Here is a 19,114-nt window from a genome sequence, read left to right on the forward strand (position 1 = left end):
CCGCCTACCACCGACTGGCCACAGGGCCGTCTTGATCAGATCGCACGCCCTGGTGCTGAGGGGCGGAGATCGCTCCGCCGCCCGCCCCACCCTCACAGGACACAATTGGTTTCTGCGCGGCGGCCTCCTTGCCAGGCCGGCGCCCAGCTTACCAGCCCCCCGCTGTGGTGCACTGCGCCACCGGGGGGCTATGTAGAGCCGGCCCTGACTGGCCAGTCTGGTGGGCTTTTGGGTGGGCCTCCTCCTGGGGGAGGGCTTGGCTAGCCAATCAGCACCAGTTCGGCCTCCAACGGGGGTGGGGGGTAAATTGCAGCCCGACCCAGCAATCCTTCCTTCTGCTTCTCTTTGCCAGACATTTGACAAAGGGATCCTGACTTACCTTTGAAATCAGCATCAGTCCTAACGCTTTTCTTCTGCTCCTTCTTCTTCAAGGAAGACAGAAGTAACCACACCCTTTTCCAGAACAATTTACACAACTTCTTTCATGAGAATCAGCAGCGCACATTTCCATGGCTCAGCAGTAATCTAGCATTAAACTTCTCAGCATGACATGCGGACCATACAAAGAGCGCCATCATTCCAACATTAAACCAGCAGTAAATTTCCAGGGTGAACGTAGCCCACTGTGAAGACTATTTTCATCTTACCACTTTCTGGTTCCAAGAAAAACTTGTTGTTCCCAGGGCCGTACAGCGAATAACGAATTTCCCCATTGGATCCGATGTCCGAGTCTTTGGCGCCCATTTTAAGGATGACTCTGTTGGGTGGAATGTCCTCGGGAAACAATGCCATATATGTGACCTTAGGACCAAAACCCAAAACGACAGAATGTGATTTCTGTTGTGAACGAAACTGTATATATGGCTCTAGAAAAGAGATGGCTTTTGTGCAAGGAGGGGGCCATAGCTCAGCAGCACAGTATCTGATTTACACACTGAAGGTTCCAGGTTCAATTCCTGGCATCTCCAGGTAAGGCTGGGAATGTCCCCTGCCACAGATGCCAGGGAGCTGCTGCCAGCCTGTGTAAACAATACTGAGCTAGGTGGGCAAATGACAGCTTCAGATTTCCAATTTCTCATTATCTCATGGACATCTCAGCACTGGACTCGCAAAAAACAAAAACAAAAACAAAACAAAAAAACAAGGTAAGAAAATACAAACCCAAGCTTTCCAGTATTAAATTAAGTGGATACTCAGGGATGATAGAAGACCACCTTGGCTGTGAATCCTAGAAGACCAGTTCCCTGTTTTACAGGCCTTTTTTCACCTGGGCTGGGAGGGTGGGGCCTGGACTGACTCCAGCTACAAAAGTAGAGGCTGCTAAACAGGCTCTTGGGTTGGTATTGTTTAGGGTTTTTTGTTGCTGAGGGGGCACACTAATTTGTGTATGGTGGTACCTTGGTTCTCGGATTTTATCCGTTCCAGGTTCAAAAACCAAGGCATGGCTTCCAATTGGCTGCAGGAGCCTCCTGCACTCAATCGGAAGCTGCAGAAGCCACGTCGGACGTTCGACTTCTGAAAAACATTCACAAACCAGAACACTCACTTCTGGGTTTGCAGCGTTCAGGAGCCGATTTGTTCAGGACCCAAGCCGTTCAACTACCAAGGTACCACTGTATCTTTATTTTTAGATTTTACGATTTATATGGAAATTGTTCAATATGGTCGAACTTTTTGGCATGCTTTATTTATCGTTTATGACTACTTTTGCTACATTTGTAATTATGTAAATTCTGCCATGTTGTAAGCCGCCTTGAGCTTGGTTTTAGCTCTGGAAAGGTAACATACAAATAAAATGATGTATGTCTGAGTTGTAGTCAACATATGGAGAAGCACCTATATACATTTCTGGTCTTTGCGATGCTTCTTATTTGGTAAGATTTTGTACTGCGTTGTTTTAACTTTGTCCAGACATTTCACTGGCTAATTTAAATTTGCCAATGGGAAGGTGTGATATATAAACCTGGATAAAAACACTCTATTTTTAATTTTGTTTTACAAAAATATATGTTGCCAACCAACCTGATCGCAGACAGGGCTGTTGTCATTTACATCCGTGACAATCACTTCCACAGCACTCTGCGTTACAAACAGTCCATCAGTTGCTGTAATATTCAGAAGGTAGACATCCTGTTCTTCCCGATCTAATGGTCTCTTGACATAAACCTTCCATTCATTCTGAACCATGCCAAGGGCAAACTTCCCTTTGGGATTTCCTCCTGTGGAAAGAGACATTAACCATTATTAGAGACATACTGGAAGGACAGATCGTGAAGCTGAGACTCCAATACTTTGGCCACCTCATGAGAAGAGAAGACTCCCTGGAAAAGACCCTGATGTTGGGAAAGATTGAGGGCACAAGGAGAAGGAGATGACAGAGGACGAGATGGTTGGACAGTGTTCTCGAAGCTACGAACATGAGTTTGACCAAACTGCAGGAGGCAGTGGAAGACAGGAGTGCCTGGCGTGCTATGGTCCATGGGGTCACGAAGAGTCGGACACAACTAAACGACTAAACAACAACAACAGAGACACATACATTGTTCCCCTGTTTGTGGGAAGTCTCACAAAAACTGAAATCCTGGAGGTGTGTTCCAACCATGAATGGCTTTTATCAAGAGAAGGAGCTGACTTTGGTTTTATTTCACTCGCTTCCTCAACTGCACTCAACCCTCCCAATTTCACAAAATCTTTCAAGCGCTGACACTAGCAAAACAGTAGAGGTGGTCAGCTCTGCTTCAGCCTCCTGATAACTATTTGGCTAACTGTGGTCCTCTGTCTTCTGAGATTACTCCAAAAGCTGCACGCGGTGCTTTTATCTCCCACATGAGTCAAAACTGGTAACTTTCAACGAAACAATAATAATAAAGTTTTGAGACGATCCCGTTGTTTAGCTTGCGTTAAGGGCAATCAGACTCAAACTGTGAACAATCAATAGCCTCCTCTTCACGGCACGACTGTCTTTCCACTTCATTCTCAAGAGAGGATGTACTACAACCCCCTCACTCTTGTTACCAAGACAATTTCATTAGCTCTTGATTATGCAATCAAGGGAGTGCGGCAGGTTTCCATTAAGGGATCGTCAAATGAAAGCTTTTATCACGCTGCAGTGTTGTTTCTATTTTCATTACAATTTTTGTCGCGTGTGTGCATGTGCGTTTTTGTAGTCTGCAGAACACACAAAGACACATGTGCCTTAAGTAGACCTAACGAGGGGTCGTTTAAGGAGCAGCTTAAGATAAGGCCAGCAATTAGATCGAATTTATACAAGAGGAAAAGGCAGCCAGGAGAAGGGATGAAGCCAATCAGCTTCCTATTACGCTGAAACTGTGACACGGAACCCAGCGATATTACTTTTCTGCATCATTACACCGCATGGCAACTAAATCAAGTCAGAATGCTTGTCCCCAGCTATCCTCCAAGAGGAAAATAAGGCCATTTCACACACTAGGGGATATGGGGAATTAAAAGCATTGCCAAAACCGTCCTGGTGGATGGCCATTAACGTTTCCAGCGGTTATTTATGTTTCCGCTTAAAATGTTACATTTGCCAGTTTGTTCCATGCAGTAATCACCTTCAACATGGCTATTCCTTGCTCATGAATTTCCCTGGGGCACCTGGCTAGCCATACTCAGTGACAGTGCACTGGGCAAGGGAGACCTCTGTTATCAACAGTGCAAGCATTGCGATGTCTGCTCTGTTCCACTGAGTTCGATGGAGCTTACTCCCAGCGTAAGCGTTACAACAGAGATGCAGTCTCGCCGGACCTGCTCAACTTGTGACGCAAACATGGCGCAGCAGCCATTTACGGAAGTCCACTAGGAGCCCGACAAAGCACCAATATTTGTTGACTGCCCAGGACTGCGCAACAGCAGCAACAAAGTATTTTAAGAGCTGTTTGACAAGTAAAAGCTGTTCAACAGTGGGATGGTCTCCCTCGGGAGGTTGTGGAATCTCCTTCCTTGGAGGTTTTTAAGCAGAGGTTGGATGGCCATATGTCACAGATGCTTTAGCTGAGGTTCCTGCATTGCAGGGGGTTGGACTAGATGACTTTTGGGTTCCCATCCAACTCTACACTGCTATGAGGCCTGGTAGATCACGTTATGTAGGCCTGGCCTATATGGAACATCATGTTCCTTTTAAAATTGGTGCGATTAAGGCCAATAAATAAATAAATAAATAAATAAATAAATAAATAAATAAATGCCTTGCACTGAGTCAGATTTCTTAATTAATTCAATCCCACAGCAGCAGATTTCCAGGGTTTCCGATGGGGCTGTTTCTCAGCCCTACTTGGAAATGACAGGATTTGAACCTGGGACCTTCGGCATGTAAAGCAGATGCTCTCCCATTGGCCTGTGGTTCTTTCTCACACACATGAAACAAATATCGGCACATCCATGTGTAGCGAGCTTTCCTATCAGGCGGCTGCATTCAGCCAAGCAACAATCCCTCTGCATTCTGAATCACACTCAACAAAGATGTGACGCAAATAAACGAGCCTTAACAGTACTGTACAATAGTTTAAATATTCTTGGGATTAAAGGGAGCAGGGGAAGTACACAAAAATATTTCCTCCCTGCCCCCCCAAGTTCTATGTATGCTTTTCTGCAGACCTCGTTCTGTAGTGATTAATTAGCTCTCCCCATCAACATATTTAAGGCAGGTTCAGCATCTTAAGGACGCTCTAATTAATTCAGCTTTCATTGTAGATTTTTTCAACCGAAGGCTCCTTGCTGCAAATGTTAATGGCTAATTTTAAAAATCCACCCGCAGTTTTTCTTCCTACGTTCTGCTTGGGCATCACAACATCTAAACGTTTGCTCCAAAAAAAGAAGAAGAAGCCCACCCCAACTTTCCCCAAAGGCCTCGAGACAAGAAAAATATGCACTTTTCTCTCTCGGTTGTTTTTGTTTACTGCATGAATAACATCCCCATCCAAACCTTCCCTCCTCAGCAAATGTTGCAAAGCATACTTCAGAGCTCAGCGAGATGAAAGGGAATATGCAGATCAGAAATGAAATCTTTCAAGCACATTTTGGCAAGCCACATGCAAAGTAAGTTTAAGAGGCACAGGCTGTGTGATCACATGAATTCTTGCTGTGAGTGCTAACTTAAAACTGAATACAGTGGTACCTCAGGTTAAGAACTTAATTCGTTCTGGAGGTCCGTTCTTAACCTGAGGTACCACTTTAGCTAATGGGGCCTCCCACTGCCGCCGCGCGATTTCTGTTCTCATCCTGAAGCAAAGTTCTTAACCCGAGGTACTATTTCTGGGTTAGTGGAGTTTGTAACCTGAATTGTCTGTAACCCGAGGTACCACTGTACAGTCTAAATTATAAATATATAAAAAAGGCTGAAGAAGGGCCATAGCTCATCTCCTGTGCACATGAAAGGTCGAAGGCTCAATCTCCACCGATGCCAGCATGCTTTTGCCTGGGATAGCTCAGCCGGTAGACCATGAGACTCTAAACCTCAGGGCTGTGGGTTTGAGCCCCACATTGGGCAAAAAGATTCCCGCGTTGCAGGGGGTTGGACTAGATGACCACTGTGGTCCCTTCCAATTCTACAAGTCTATGATTACAGTGTCTCCAGGTGGAGTTGAGAGGGACCTGTCTGGAATCATGGAAAGCTGCTGTGCATATTGCTTGGAAAGTACAAACGAGGTAGATTCTCCTTTGAATGTGAACTGAATAGAATTTCTTCTCCATCCCCTCACACTTTCTGCTTCTTCATGTCTGAATTGGCTAGAATCAGCATCTTGGTTGAATAGTGCTCTTTCTCAGGTAGAACTGTTTTCCTGTCGCTGTGACCTGGACATTACACTGACTGAAATGTCTGAGGCAGTGCATGTCCAAGCCTCTTAGGACACACATGGTGGGTGGAGAGTGTGGAAACACAATTCTACGGACGTTGCAATATTGTAATAATTTGGCCCTTTATTAATTCCAATAATGGCAAAATGATGATTTACAGATCATCAGCATCAAGGAGCTGAGGAATTGTGGATCACCTACTAACCACGGGAGTAGTTTGTTACTCAGACAGGGGGAAGCCTACAGCAAAACGCTGAAGTGAATGAAAGCATTCTTCCAAAAAGTGCTGAGATCTCTCGAGAGCAGAGTAGACGTCCGTATGATTTTACATTTATAGCTCAAGATGGATTGTCCACATCTTGTAGGTAACCGCTGCCTTCCCTTTGAGGGCAGACCCAAAAGACTGCTCAGAGCACAACCAACACTGTTCACATTAATTATCCCCTCTCCCTCACTTTTGGGTTCAGTGATCCGCTTGCTCGCTGAGACTTCGTGAAGTAAATGGTTCGTGCATGATTGTATTTACAGACCAGCCTTTTGAGCCCCGGAGTGACAGAATGGCATTGGCAAAGGAAAGAGCCAAACACTTGAACTGATCCCAGTGGAATGTTCCAGCTCGCACAGTGAGCTCACTCTGGGGCGGGGCTACCGATGCGGTGGAAATAATTTCTAAAAGCCTTCACGTGTGAAGTTAAACCTTTAAAAATCCACAGTGCCACCCAAATTGCTCAATATGTTCAGAAACAAATGGAGTGAAATGCCCATGCTATCCGTTTTCTAGAATTTGTATCTCAAGGGGGGGGGGGGAGAGATGTAGCTCAGCTATAGAGCATATGTTTTAACACACAAGAGGATGCAGGTTCAACCCTTACATTAATTACTACATAGAGCTTGGAAAGAGCCATGTCTGAAACCCAGCAAAGCTGTTACATGTTGTTGTACACTGCGGTGGGGAACCTTAGGCTCTCTAGATCAGGCATCCCCAAACTGCGGCCCTCCAGATGTTTTGGCCTACAACTCGCATGATCCCTAGCTAACAGGACCAGTGCTCAGGGATGATGGGAATTGTAGTCCAAAATATCTGGAGGGCCGAAGTTTGGGGATGCCTGCTCTAGATGTTGCTGGATGCTGGCTCCCATCAGCCCCAGCTAGCAGGGCCAATAGTCCAAGGTGGTGAGAACTGTAGCTGAGCAACATCTGGAAGGACCAGAAGTTGTGCTTCACAGATATGGCTTCTTTCTGCTGGATATACAGCAGGAACCACACTATGAGTTCTTAGGGAATGTCCTTCCATTTCCAAAGCCTGCAGTTCCCACTTCATATGCATCTAACGGGCAATTCTGTGCTTTGGCCACAGTGTGACTCTCCCTTATCTCTAGTCTGAAAATTAAAAGTTAATTGTGCGGTGATGATAATACATGAATATAGAGAGATTTATGAGTGTGGAAGATTTTACTTTCACACCAAATAACCTTTCACTTTCCTTTTGGGGGGGGGTTGGGGGGGGAGATAGTCAGGAATGAATTAAATCCCTTGAAGGCGGCAATACTTTGAACATACACCGTCACAAATCCATGCCGATCGGTGCTTCATGCCTCTTGATGCACTTTGTGAGACAAGCGTTTTAAAATTGGAACTCACTGACAAGCAATGAGAACTGGAGACACAGCCCCCCCCCAAAAAAAACTGTGGGCTCCTCTATTAAAACGAGACTTGAAATCTAATCCTCTGCATGGACCGGGGGACTTAGGGCAGCTCTCTGTTTATTTTGATATTTAAGGGAAACCTCAGCGTGGCACGAATTCCTCTTTGCATTAAATTAAAAGGGTTACTTCATTAGGAGATCAGGATGATTAAGCATGAGAGAGACACTGTATTCCTAAAACTGGCTTTACACGTATCTCCGAACACCGGGGAACAAAGAGTACTCAGATGTGGGCGCGCATGCATTTGGGACTATCGTAATTTGCTCATGTGCGAGATTGGTATTTCCTATAGCAACTGTGACGTGTGGAGCTTACACATGAATAAGTGTGCACAGGACTGGAGCATAGCATCCTACCCCACCCCGGTATCTCTATTACCACAGCAGAAGGGGCTTAAGGAGCCTCATAATGGGTTGGCGTTTAAATGCACACGGCATGGCTCTTACTTGGCATGAAATGGTACCTGCTTAACGAGGACAAGCAGATGTTTTAGTGGGATAGTAACATTCCCACCCGTCCTGGAAAGCTTAATTGTTTTTCTCTGCTTCCAAGTTGTATGGTCACATTCATGTTTGGATACATCTTGTTTGAGTGGACAGCAAACACAACCCTGGCAGCCCCTGCTTACCTGCCACCATCTCATGCAAGATATGAAACTATTCCACAATCATGGGCCCACACCACCCAATGGTCATTCCCATAAGCACGTGGAATATTCTCTTAAGTAATTAAACTCAGTCCCTATAGCTGCCCACAAATGCTCAAGGCGGTCAGTCATTTTTGTTTTTACCTTCACAGAAAGCCTGTGAGATAAGATTATTGTTTGAGGCACGGTGGCTGGCTCAATGGGCAGAATTCAGTTTGGCTGACAGAACACATGGCTGGATGCAGAAGGTCTCAAATTCAACACCTGGGGTCTCCAGTGAAAAGGGGATTCCAGGAAGCACGTGAAGAGGAAAGCTCCCTGCCCGCAAAACCTTAGAGAACTAATGACAGTCAGAGGAGACAATACTGGGTTAGATGGACCAATAATCTGCTCCAGTGTAAGGCAGCTTCACTTACTCACAGCTGTCAGGGCCAAATTATATGGCCTTAACTTGCAATCTGCTTAGAATTCTGTTTTGCCATTAAGTGATATAAAATCATAGAATCATAGAGTTGGAAGAGACCGCAAGGGCCATCCAGTCCAACCCCCTGCCAAGCAGGAAACACCATCAAAGCATTCTTGACATATGCCTGTCAAGCCTCTGCTTAAAGACCTCCAAAAAAGGAGACTCCACCACACTCATTGGTAGCAAATTCCACTGCCAAACAGCTCTTACTGTCAGGAAGTTCTTCCTAATGTTTAGGTGGAATCTTCTTTCTTGTAGCTTGAATCCATTGCTCCATGTCCACTTCTCTGGAGCAGCAGAAAACAACCTTTCTCCCTCCTCTATATGACATCCTTTTATATATTTGAACATGGCTATCATATCACCCCTTAACCTTCTCTTCTCCAGGCTAAACATACCCAGCTCCCTAAGCCGTTATAGGACAAGAATGATGGGAGCTTTGGCTGCAAAAAGCAACAGGGTTGACAATGGGCAGGTCGCAGCAAATGGCTAGTGGGTTGAATTCCATTTGCTAGGCCACAAAGTGTGCGCATGCTTGCACTGAATGAAAATATGAAAAACAACATCCTTAAGACAATCCCTCAGCACAATGGGAAGAAAGTAAATGTGCTAATAGCAAGATGGACCAACAGTTATTTGTGGTCCCAACCTTTAAAAAAGGTCAAAGAAGCCCAAGCCATATATTATTTATCTGTTTTTATATATGGGAACCACCGCTTCTTTCTTTTCTATGGCTACTTAATGCCTTTAAAAACGAATGTTTCTAATGAGGTTTGCTATCTAGGAATGGAAAGGATGTTTTTTTAATTAAGTAAAATAAGACAGTTATGAATGTACAAAAGTCTCCTACCCCCTCAGCCTACTCTGAAAAACAAATGTTGCTCATTTTCTCTGGCTGATGCACAATGCTATAATCCTTTCCATGCTGATAACATAAATCTTAAGGGGGTTATATAAAAGAGGCTGCTAAATGGCAACACAGTGTGAAGTGTGAGTTGGTTAAATTAAAAAGGCCCAATACAAATGATACTTTCCCCTGTTTTTATGCACTTTTGCAGGATGTCCTTAGGGCTGAACCGAGCAACAGAATAATACTCTAAAAAATGGTTTGTGTGGATCTGCATCGTGACATGTTAAGTTCTCAGCAATTTCTGGCATCCAGACCTACACACATTGCTCTCTCCGCTGGATGTTTTTAAGCAGAGGTTGGATGGCCATCTGTCTTGAAGGCTTTAGTTGAGATTCCTGTATTTCAGGGGGCTGGAATAGATGACCCTTGGGGTCCCTTCCAACCCTACAATTCTATGGTTCTATGATTGGTTCCTTGTACCAGGGATCAAAACAGGTTTGAGGTGAACATATGAAGCTGCCTTGTACTACTATGGCAAACCACTGCTCCATAATGCTGTCTATTCTGAATGGTGACAGACCTCCAAGGTCTCAAGCAAAGATAGGTATTTCCTAGTTCTGCTATGCAAGATGCTTTTTAAGCAGAAAAGTCATGGGCTGAGCCCCTGTGCTTTGCCAGTGAGTTCAAACTCTCCCCGCCTTTAGCCCTCCAACCCGCGAGGCCCATTACCTGTAATGTGATAGCTAACTTGGCGGTTGACATCAGATGTATCCTCATCCCATGTGCTGAGGACAGCCACAACTTCGCCTGGCGAGTCGCTCTCCTTCACGGAGCCCCTGTAGAGCTCATGCTCAAATACTGGAGCGTTATCGTTGATGTCTGTTACCGTGACGGAGATCAAGGCGGTTGATGAGAGGGATAGGGCTTCTCCCAGGTCGGAAGACACTACAGTGAAGGCAAACGCAGGGTTCTTCTCATGGTCCAAGTCTTTCAAGGTGCTGATCCAGCCGCTGTTGCTGTCAATGGTGAACACCTCTGTGATTGTGTCAGCATCCGATTCTGCTGAGAGAGAGTACGTGACTTGACCGTTTGCCCCCCAATCTGCATCAATGGCTTTAACCTGGATGAGTTTGGTTCCTATGGGCATTCCTTCCATTATGATGGCTTCATAGCTGGCTGCCTCAAACATGGGTTTGTTGTCATTGACGTCCAAAATTTTAATGTCCACATCCACTGTTAACACAACATCCACTTTATCTAGCTGTATAGTTGCAGCAACCTTAAGGTGAAAGGCAGGAATTGCCTCGTGGTCCAGTCTCTTATCAAGTTTTATGATGCCGGTGTCCTGCTCTATAATAAACACTCCATCCTTGTTGTTCCCTGGCAATTCACCATTAACTGTGCTATAGGTGGCACCCTGGCTAGGCAAAACATGCAGAACATCAACGGTACTACCTATTGCAGTGTCTTCCGATAGTGTAAAGGAATATTGGGGTTGAGAAAAAGAAGGCAAGATGGTTTCTGGAGGTAAAACGTGAATGTACACAGGGATAAGCGAATGCTTCACAGGAATGCCACCATCAACTGCTTTGACAAAGAAGGAGAGTACTGTGTTTTTAAGCTGGTTAAAGTTGCCCTTGGTTACCATCCACCCATTGTCAGGGTCAATTTCCAGCAGATCTGCAACAGAAACCGAGGCCTCGCTGTACAACGAGTAGGCAATCCTCGCGTTTGCACCATCATCTGGATCAACTGCTTGGACCTGGGTGACTAAATGGCCCTTTCCAACATCTGCTTTGACGCTTGCCCTGTATTCAACTGTCATGAACTGGGGAGCATTGTCATTCTCGTCCACCACTATGACCCGCACGGTACAGAATGTGGTTCTCCCTCCTGCATCGAGGGCTCTCAGGAATATGGTGATGTCACCTTCCGAAGGGATCTCCCGGTCAAGTTTCTCAGTTGTGATGATCTGCCCGTTGTTATCAATCAAAAAGCGATCCTTGGCAAAGTCGTTTATGATTGAATAGCTTATTTGCCCATATATGCCTGAGTCTCCGTCTGTTGCTTTCACGTGGATTACCTTGGTTCCAGGGGCGGCGTTTTCTCTAACCTCTGCCACGTAAATACTCTGCGTGAAGACAGGACTGTACAAGTTCGCTCCAAGAATCCGGATATGGACCTGGGCTGTGCTTGTGAACAAACCATCGGAGACGGAGACATTCAGGCTGTACATTGACTCCATCCTCTGCTTCCGATGGTTTGACAGAGAGATGACCCCACTTTTACTGTCCATCACGAAACTTGTACGGTCATTTCCGGACAAGATGCTGTACTCCAACCGGTCATAATCAGAGCTGTCTGCATCAGAAGCTTGGACGCAAGTCACAAAATGACCCCGAGGAGCTAGCTCACTGACGTACGATTCATATATCAATTGGTTAAAAACGGGAGGGTTGTCATTCATGTCTGTTACGAAGATGCTGACTAGAACTTCGCTGCTCAGGGGTGGGAATCCGTTATCCGTTGCCCGCACTTTCAGACTGCATTGCTGCATCAGCTCGTGGTCCAGCAAGCGGGCTGTTAGGATCAAGCCACTCGTGCCATCGATGTGAAAGTAATCTGTGCTGTTGAAGGTGTCCTGGACTATCTGATACTGAACGATTTTGTTGTTCTCAGAATCCGCATCCGTAGCAACAACCTGCAAAACAGGCGTCCCAATCAGAGACGCTTCAGACAAAGTGGCATTATATGCAAAGTGGTCGAAAACTGGAGCGTTGTCGTTGACATCATTGATAATTAAGTCCACCGTTACTTCAGCTCGGGCACCAGTGAGAGCATCGCTGGCTCTCACTGTCAATTTGAAAATGGGGTTTACTTCATAGTCTAATGGACTGATGACATTGAGGACTCCGGTGTCAAAATCAATGTTGAATTGATTATAGGGATCACCGTCTACAATGATGTAAATGATTCCTTGACCTTCTGGGCTGGTTGCATTGATGCTCAGAATTGGGGTGTGCATTTCGATGTCTTCGTTTACAGAGGCTGTATAGAAAGGCTTGTTGAAAACGGGCATTGCTTTGTTAACTATCGTAATGGGCAGTTCTACAGATGCAGACAGTGATGGATTGCCTCCATCTTTGGCGATGACGATAATTAGATACTCTATGTTAGATAAGTCAGAATTAAAGGCTGCTTTTAGTGTGACGCTGCCAGTGTGCCTGTCAATTTCAAAGTGCCCATAGTCCTCCTTCAGCAGGTACGATACGTCGCCATTTGCATCCTTATCTTTATCAATTGCCGTGACTCTGTATATCAGGGTGCCGGGATCAGCCTCAACTTGTACAGCGGCGTAGTATGGGAGCCCAACAAACACCGGAGCATTGTCATTGATGTCTTCAATGTGAACTCTGACGACCACCCTGGCTACCCGCAGGTGATCCAGCTCACGACTAGCCTCTACCACGAGCTCGTAAAATTCCTGTTCCTCTCTGTCAAATGGGATGCCAGTAGTTTGAATGACACCCAGAGTGGATTTGATCTTGAATTTGTTCCCTGGGTTTAATATGCTGTATTTTAAGGGCTCGTTAAGGCGGTTTCCAACAGCGTTGACCACTGCTACTTTTGTGATATTGGTGCTGTTTTCTGCGATGGATGTGGAGTAAAGGCTTTGTGTGAAATGCAGGCCACTGTCCATGGCTTCTTTGACCATTATGGTCACTACGGCAGTGCTATAGAACTTCCCATCGGATACTTTTGCTATGAGCATGTAATGATCTTTGGAGAGGCTGTTGTTTTTTATAGTCAGTACCCCAGAAACAGAATCGATGAGAAAATGCTCTGTGCTGCCTTCAATCAGGCTGTAGGTCATTTCAGGTGGGACTTCTGAATCTGGGTCCGCAGCCCTGAGTTTAAGAACCTCAACTCCAACGTACGTTGGTAGGAGCAAGATGGTCTCAAACATGGCCTGGCTGAATACCGGAGGGTTATCATTAACATCTGTTACATCAATGGTGACTTCAGCTGGATTTTCTGCAGTAAGCTGTGGATTCCCACTGTCTCGAACGTGGACGTGAAAATGGAAATGTGCAATGGTTTCATGATCTAAGTCAGCAATAGTCCTAATTGCACCTGTACTGGAGTCTACGGTGAAATAGTTCTTTGCAGTGGACTCAACAATCTGGTAGACAAGCAAAGAGTTCTGATTACTGTCCACATCTGTGGCTCGTATCACAAGCGGATTGTTGCCTAAGCTTCGAACGATGCTATTTATAGGTGCAGCCTCACTGATGCTGCCCAGGTATTTTGAGAAGAGGAAGACTGGTGGGCTGTCATTTTCATCGATGATCTGGATGTTCACAGTGGCATTGGAGGCCATCCCGGCCATGTTTGTGGCTTGTACGGTGAGCTGGTACGAGGAAGTGCGTTCATAATCGAGGGGCTTTTGAGTAGTGATGACTCCGGAGTAGGGGTTTATAGCAAAGGCTCCGTTGGTGTTGCCCTCCTTAACCTCGTAAACTAGCGTAGACTGGCTGATTGCAGAGACCAAGATAACGGAAGTTCCAAAGTCAACGTTTTCATTCACTTCAGCTTGCCATTCCTTGTGCGTGAACTTCGGGTGGGAATTGTCTGACATGGTCACAGATATGCGGACAATGGCTGTGGCTGACAGTGGTGGAGAGCCCTGGTCGGTCACTTTGACTGACAGAACGAACTGGTTCATGGTGGTCAGGTCTGGTTCCTTCAGCACCGTGATGATGCCTAGAACTGGCTCAATCTTGAATGTGTTCCCAGTATTCCCTAAAAGAGAGGGGAAAAATAGGGATATATATCAAAAATGAAATGCAAATATGTAAAAACGATGAGCAATATGTTCGAACTTCAACTTGTTGGTATCACGTCATGCTTGCATAGCTCAAGGCCCCCAGTTCCAACTCAGTCCATCAACCATATATGGCCAGCTGCCAACCCAACTGTCTCTATTTTTGCTGTCCCCAGTGGGCAGCAAAAACAACAGCTTTATCAAGAACCTGGTAAGCCACCATTAAAGGCCTGAAGGCTGTGTTTTGCTTGGTGAGACTAACTCTGCATGCACACATTTCATATAGTGGTACCTCCGGTTATGAACTTAATTCGTTCTAGAGGTCCATTCTTAAGCTGAAACCGTTCTTAACATGAACATGCCTTCGCTAATGGGGCCTCCCGCTGCTGTCGGCGCGCGACTTCCGCTTGCATCCCGGGGCAAAGTTCACAACCAGGGGCATCTACTTCCAGGTTAGCGGAGCTCGTTACCCAAAGCATTCGTAAGGAGGACGGTATGCAACCCGAGGTTCCACTGTACTAGAATTAGGTCTGATCACTGCCCATTTGGGGTCCCTGTATAAACTGTATATTTATCTACTTGCATTTTGATGTGCTTTCGAACTGCTAGGTTGGCAGGAGCTGGGACCGAGCAACGGGAGCTCACCCCGTCACAGGGATTCGAACCGCCGACCTTCTGATCAGCAAGCCCTAGGCTCAGTGGTTTAACCACAGCGCCACCTGGGTCCCCCACAGCGCCACCTGGGTCCCAAACCTTAGTAAACTCTAAATCTTATATAAACTCTAATTATTACTTTAATATTACCTTATTTCTCTATCTTTTACATCTTATCCTTTTACAATCTATATCTTACTTCTTAATTAAATTATCATTATCTTCTAACAATACTTATTTCACACCATTATATTAGAGGTGGAGACAAACAATAGCTGGAAGTCGGGTCACAGAGCCTCTCTTTGACGTACATCAAAGATACAGGTGAAGTACAATCTAGTTCCAAGCCCAGTAAAGGTAAAGGTACCCCTGACCATTAGGTTGAGTCGCAGACAACTCTGGGGTTTCGGCGCTCATCTCGCTCTATAGGCCGAGGGAGCTGGCGTTTGTCCCCAGACAGCTTCCAGGTCATGTGGCCAGCATGACAAAGCTGCTTCTGGCGAACCAGAGCAGCACACGGAAACGCTGTTTACCTTCCAAAGATATACATGAAATGCTTTTACATAAATAAGTAAATAAATGTGTAATTATACTTCCCACCGCTTTTTGAAGAGATCACAGTAGTTTAAGTCTATAGTGCAGAGATGCTGTTAAAGGGTAAACAAACCATTGCCAAACTTGGTGACCTCTAGACATTTTGGACTACAATTCCCATCAGTCAAAGCCAGCACAGCTGTACTGGCTGGGGCTGATGAAAACTGCAGTCCACAATATCTAGAGGGCACTAGATAGGCAAAGCCATCTGCAAATCATTAACCGGGCTGTAGTATTGATACAGCACCGCCTGCTAGGATCTATGTGACCGACTGCAGCTGATCTATGGACTTTGCTTGCCTGCATTATGCGATTTGCACAGTAATCCTACCCATGTCTATTCAGAAGTAAGCCCCACTAAATTCAACAGGACTTACTTCCAGGTGAGTGTGTATAGGATTGCAGCCTTATCCTAAACTCGCTCACCCCAGAGTTAGTCCTATCAAATGCAGTGGGGCTTACTTCTAAATCAATATGCCTAGGATTACACTAACAAGGCTTTGATTTCATACATGTTTACTAGAAAATGCATTTTACTGAAAGCTCCTGGACTTCAAAGAAGAAGGGTTTAAGATCTGGCACAAAATAGAGATAAAAGACGAAGAAGCCAAATTGTTCAATGCATGAACAACAGTTCATGGCCTGAAATAATGAGGATTTTGAGCAATTTAATATTACTGGTTGAATGCTTCAATAGGACTGAAGGCGAAGCATGAGAACAGCATACATATATATATATTTCAAGAAATACACACAAAATAATAGCTCATCAAATAGATAAAAGGAAGCTAATGACAGCAAGGTTTGCTTATTGATCTTAGTGGATAGGGAGAAATCAAGAAGAATCATTGTTCAGTGAAGATGTAAATGGGCTCCTTAGAGGGTCAGGGTTTGCCACATACAAAATACAATAATGATGTAGGATCAAGAGACTCTTTTGTCAAAAGCATACAATGAGGACTGAATGACCTGTTCTGAGGAACATGGAGCTAGTGGTGGAATCAACAGAAACTCCCTGCATTCATCTTGTCCTCACCTGCGTAATGTGTTGTCAGGCTTATCCAATGCCCTGGAACACAGAAAGCTGCATTCTATTGAGACAGACCAACGACCCATTTACTTCAGTATTACTGGCAGCAGCTGTCTATAGTTTCAGACAAGGATCTAACCCAGTCCTAGCCTCAGATACTGGGGATTGAACCTGGAACCTTCTGCCTGCAAAGCAGGTGGTTTACCGCTGAGCCAAGGCCCTTTCCCTGCCAACGCTAGGCACTTCTCCGTATCACTAGCTCCTTCTCAGGCATCTTACAAAAGGTTGCATGAGTGATGGGAAATGAGGAGAGTGAAAGGGATTAGGCTCACTTTGGACACTTTAACAGAACCAGGAGATAAAGCTCACCCTCCACCCCACCCCACCTTTCACCTCAGGTTCAAAATTGCACGAGCAGATGCTTCTTCGTGCAACCAGAGATGGTGCAACCCACAATAGCTGTACTCAGCCATCTTCAAGCATCCTTCTTTGGGGAAGGTGCCATGGTTTAGGGATAAGAGCATCTGCTTTGCATGCAGAAGGTCCCAGGTTCGATCCCCAGCGTCTCCAGGTAGAGGCTGGAAGAGACACCCTACCCAAAACCCTGCAGAGCCACTGCCAGTCACGGTAGACAACACTGATCTGGAGATTAGGCACCTAAGATTAGACATTCGAGTCGGTATTGGGCAGCTGGGCTCCTGGAGTTAAGCAAACAAATGAGAGAACGCTACCTCTACCCCATCCACCACCATATAGGTCACCCTGTATAGGCAAAGTTATGGAGCACAAAGCCACCTGTATCTGTGGAAGGTCCATGCATGTTTCACAACCCTGATTTTATAGTGTTTTGAATGCCCAGAGAACCTCTATGAATACAGGAGGCTCCCAGCTTCAGACACTTGCCCTCCTATTTGTGGAGGGCTGAAATCAGACAGACCCCCTCGTTTGCTGAACTCCCAGCACCTGAGGAAGACCTTTTAATTTTATTTCAAGCAAGGTTTTCTGATTTTTCTATTAGTTTTCATTGAGTTCACATTTACTGTATCTTTTTAACCTTACTGTACACAGCTTAGAGACTATGTTGTTAAAGTGTGAAATGAATTGTGGAAATAAAATAGGAATAAATTGATAGGGCAAAGGCAACACAGGGGAGGGGAGTGGTGGAGCTTGCTGAATATCCCCACCCTCCCTGGCATGATTTCCATCATGTGTAGTTTTTGGACACCATGAGACAGGACACAGGCTAAGTTCAACTCCATGTTGCAAAGGGACATTTCAACACAGGGTTCCCATTTTCAGCGAGACAGTCCTGCCGCTTGCAATCTTTTTGCCCTCTGTGTTACGTTCCATCAACAGCAGTGGTTCCCAACCTTTCTTCCCTATGGGCCAACTTAAAGTAGCTGAGGATCTTGTAGGAGTGCTTAATGGTTGTTTGTCTTGTTATAGCTCAGTGCCAGATGCTGTATGGTTTTTAATTGTATTGTACAGCTTCCTTCATTTCTTATAAATTGCATTTTATTTGTATTACACACAACCACAAATCCAGACAGGCTGCAGACCACCTGAATGAAGCATGTAGACCACTGGTTGTCCATGGACCACAATTTTGGAACTCCTGATCCACAGATTGACAAAAAGGATAAGTTAATAGGTGACAGAGGTAATACATGATTCAACCACTCAACGGTAGAGGCCTATACAGGCCTATACTATACAGGTAGAGGCCAGTATGTGCCTCTGCCACCTGTATAGTTTCTAGGATGGAAATATATGAACACATCTATACATTTCTGTGCTCATCACCTCTCACCTGGATTCAGATCTTGTTAAAGTGTGTGCGTATTGGTTTCTTTTACTGAGTGCTGTGCTCACATGAGCTGAATTCCCTGAGAAATAAGAAACCATGCATATAAGCTGAACCCATCAGTTAAAATTAGCATCCTCCCTGCACATCCCTTTCATGGGTCAGAGGAACGACAGCCTCAGAAAGTTCTATTACGTTGCATCAAGGAACATCTGGGGATAACGACATGGTGGGAATTTGCAGCTGAGACAGAGGTTTGAAACCTTGACTTGCTGGCAACATGGGAGGATGAAATCGAAATCAGAGGCAGTCATGGGGAGATAGTCTTATCAAAGGGTTTCAAGCTTTGGAATAATTGGTCTGGATAGAAGCCTCACACTGCCCACACTTCCAGCCCACTGCCTCATCCCTCCCTCCTCCTTGATTATGGGAGCCATTTTATTACACACTTTTTACAGCTGATCTTAACACCATTGTATCACTCTATCCATTCACCATAGGACCAAGTTAGACACTTGGAAGCAGATCTAAGTCTCAAAGCAACAGGAGCAAGACTATTTGCAGCGAAGAAGCGTTGGACAAGTGGAGGGATGACTGAGCCTCAATCCTGCCCCTCCCTCCCTGCCTCACAATCCCGCCTCCCCATCTTTCTACCCAAATGCAGTCCAAATGGATTTTTACCACAACACCAAGGAGTAGTGGCTTGAGGGAGGGAGCTGATG

At 45.4% G+C, this 19,114-nt stretch overlaps 1 protein-coding gene across 5 annotated transcripts in view; it reads right to left on the reverse strand.

The window, feature by feature from the left end:
- FAT3 (FAT atypical cadherin 3) overlaps positions 1 to 19,114 on the reverse strand; it is a 452,709-nt gene that overhangs the window by 69,779 nt on the left and 363,816 nt on the right. For all 5 annotated transcript variants that reach the window (XM_035116283.3, XM_035116282.3, XM_035116279.3 and 2 more), the window contains exons 10-12: positions 10,215 to 14,288; positions 2,023 to 2,219; positions 648 to 801 (exon numbers count right to left, since the gene is read on the reverse strand). In XM_035116283.3, the coding sequence (XP_034972174.3) occupies positions 648 to 801; positions 2,023 to 2,219; positions 10,215 to 14,288 (4,425 nt within the window). The remainder of the gene's footprint in view (positions 1 to 647; positions 802 to 2,022; positions 2,220 to 10,214; positions 14,289 to 19,114) is intronic.

This window comes from Zootoca vivipara, chromosome 4 (genome assembly GCF_965207765.1).
Source record: "Zootoca vivipara chromosome 4, rZooViv2.hap1.1, whole genome shotgun sequence".
NCBI classification, from domain to species: domain Eukaryota; kingdom Metazoa; phylum Chordata; class Lepidosauria; order Squamata; family Lacertidae; genus Zootoca; species Zootoca vivipara.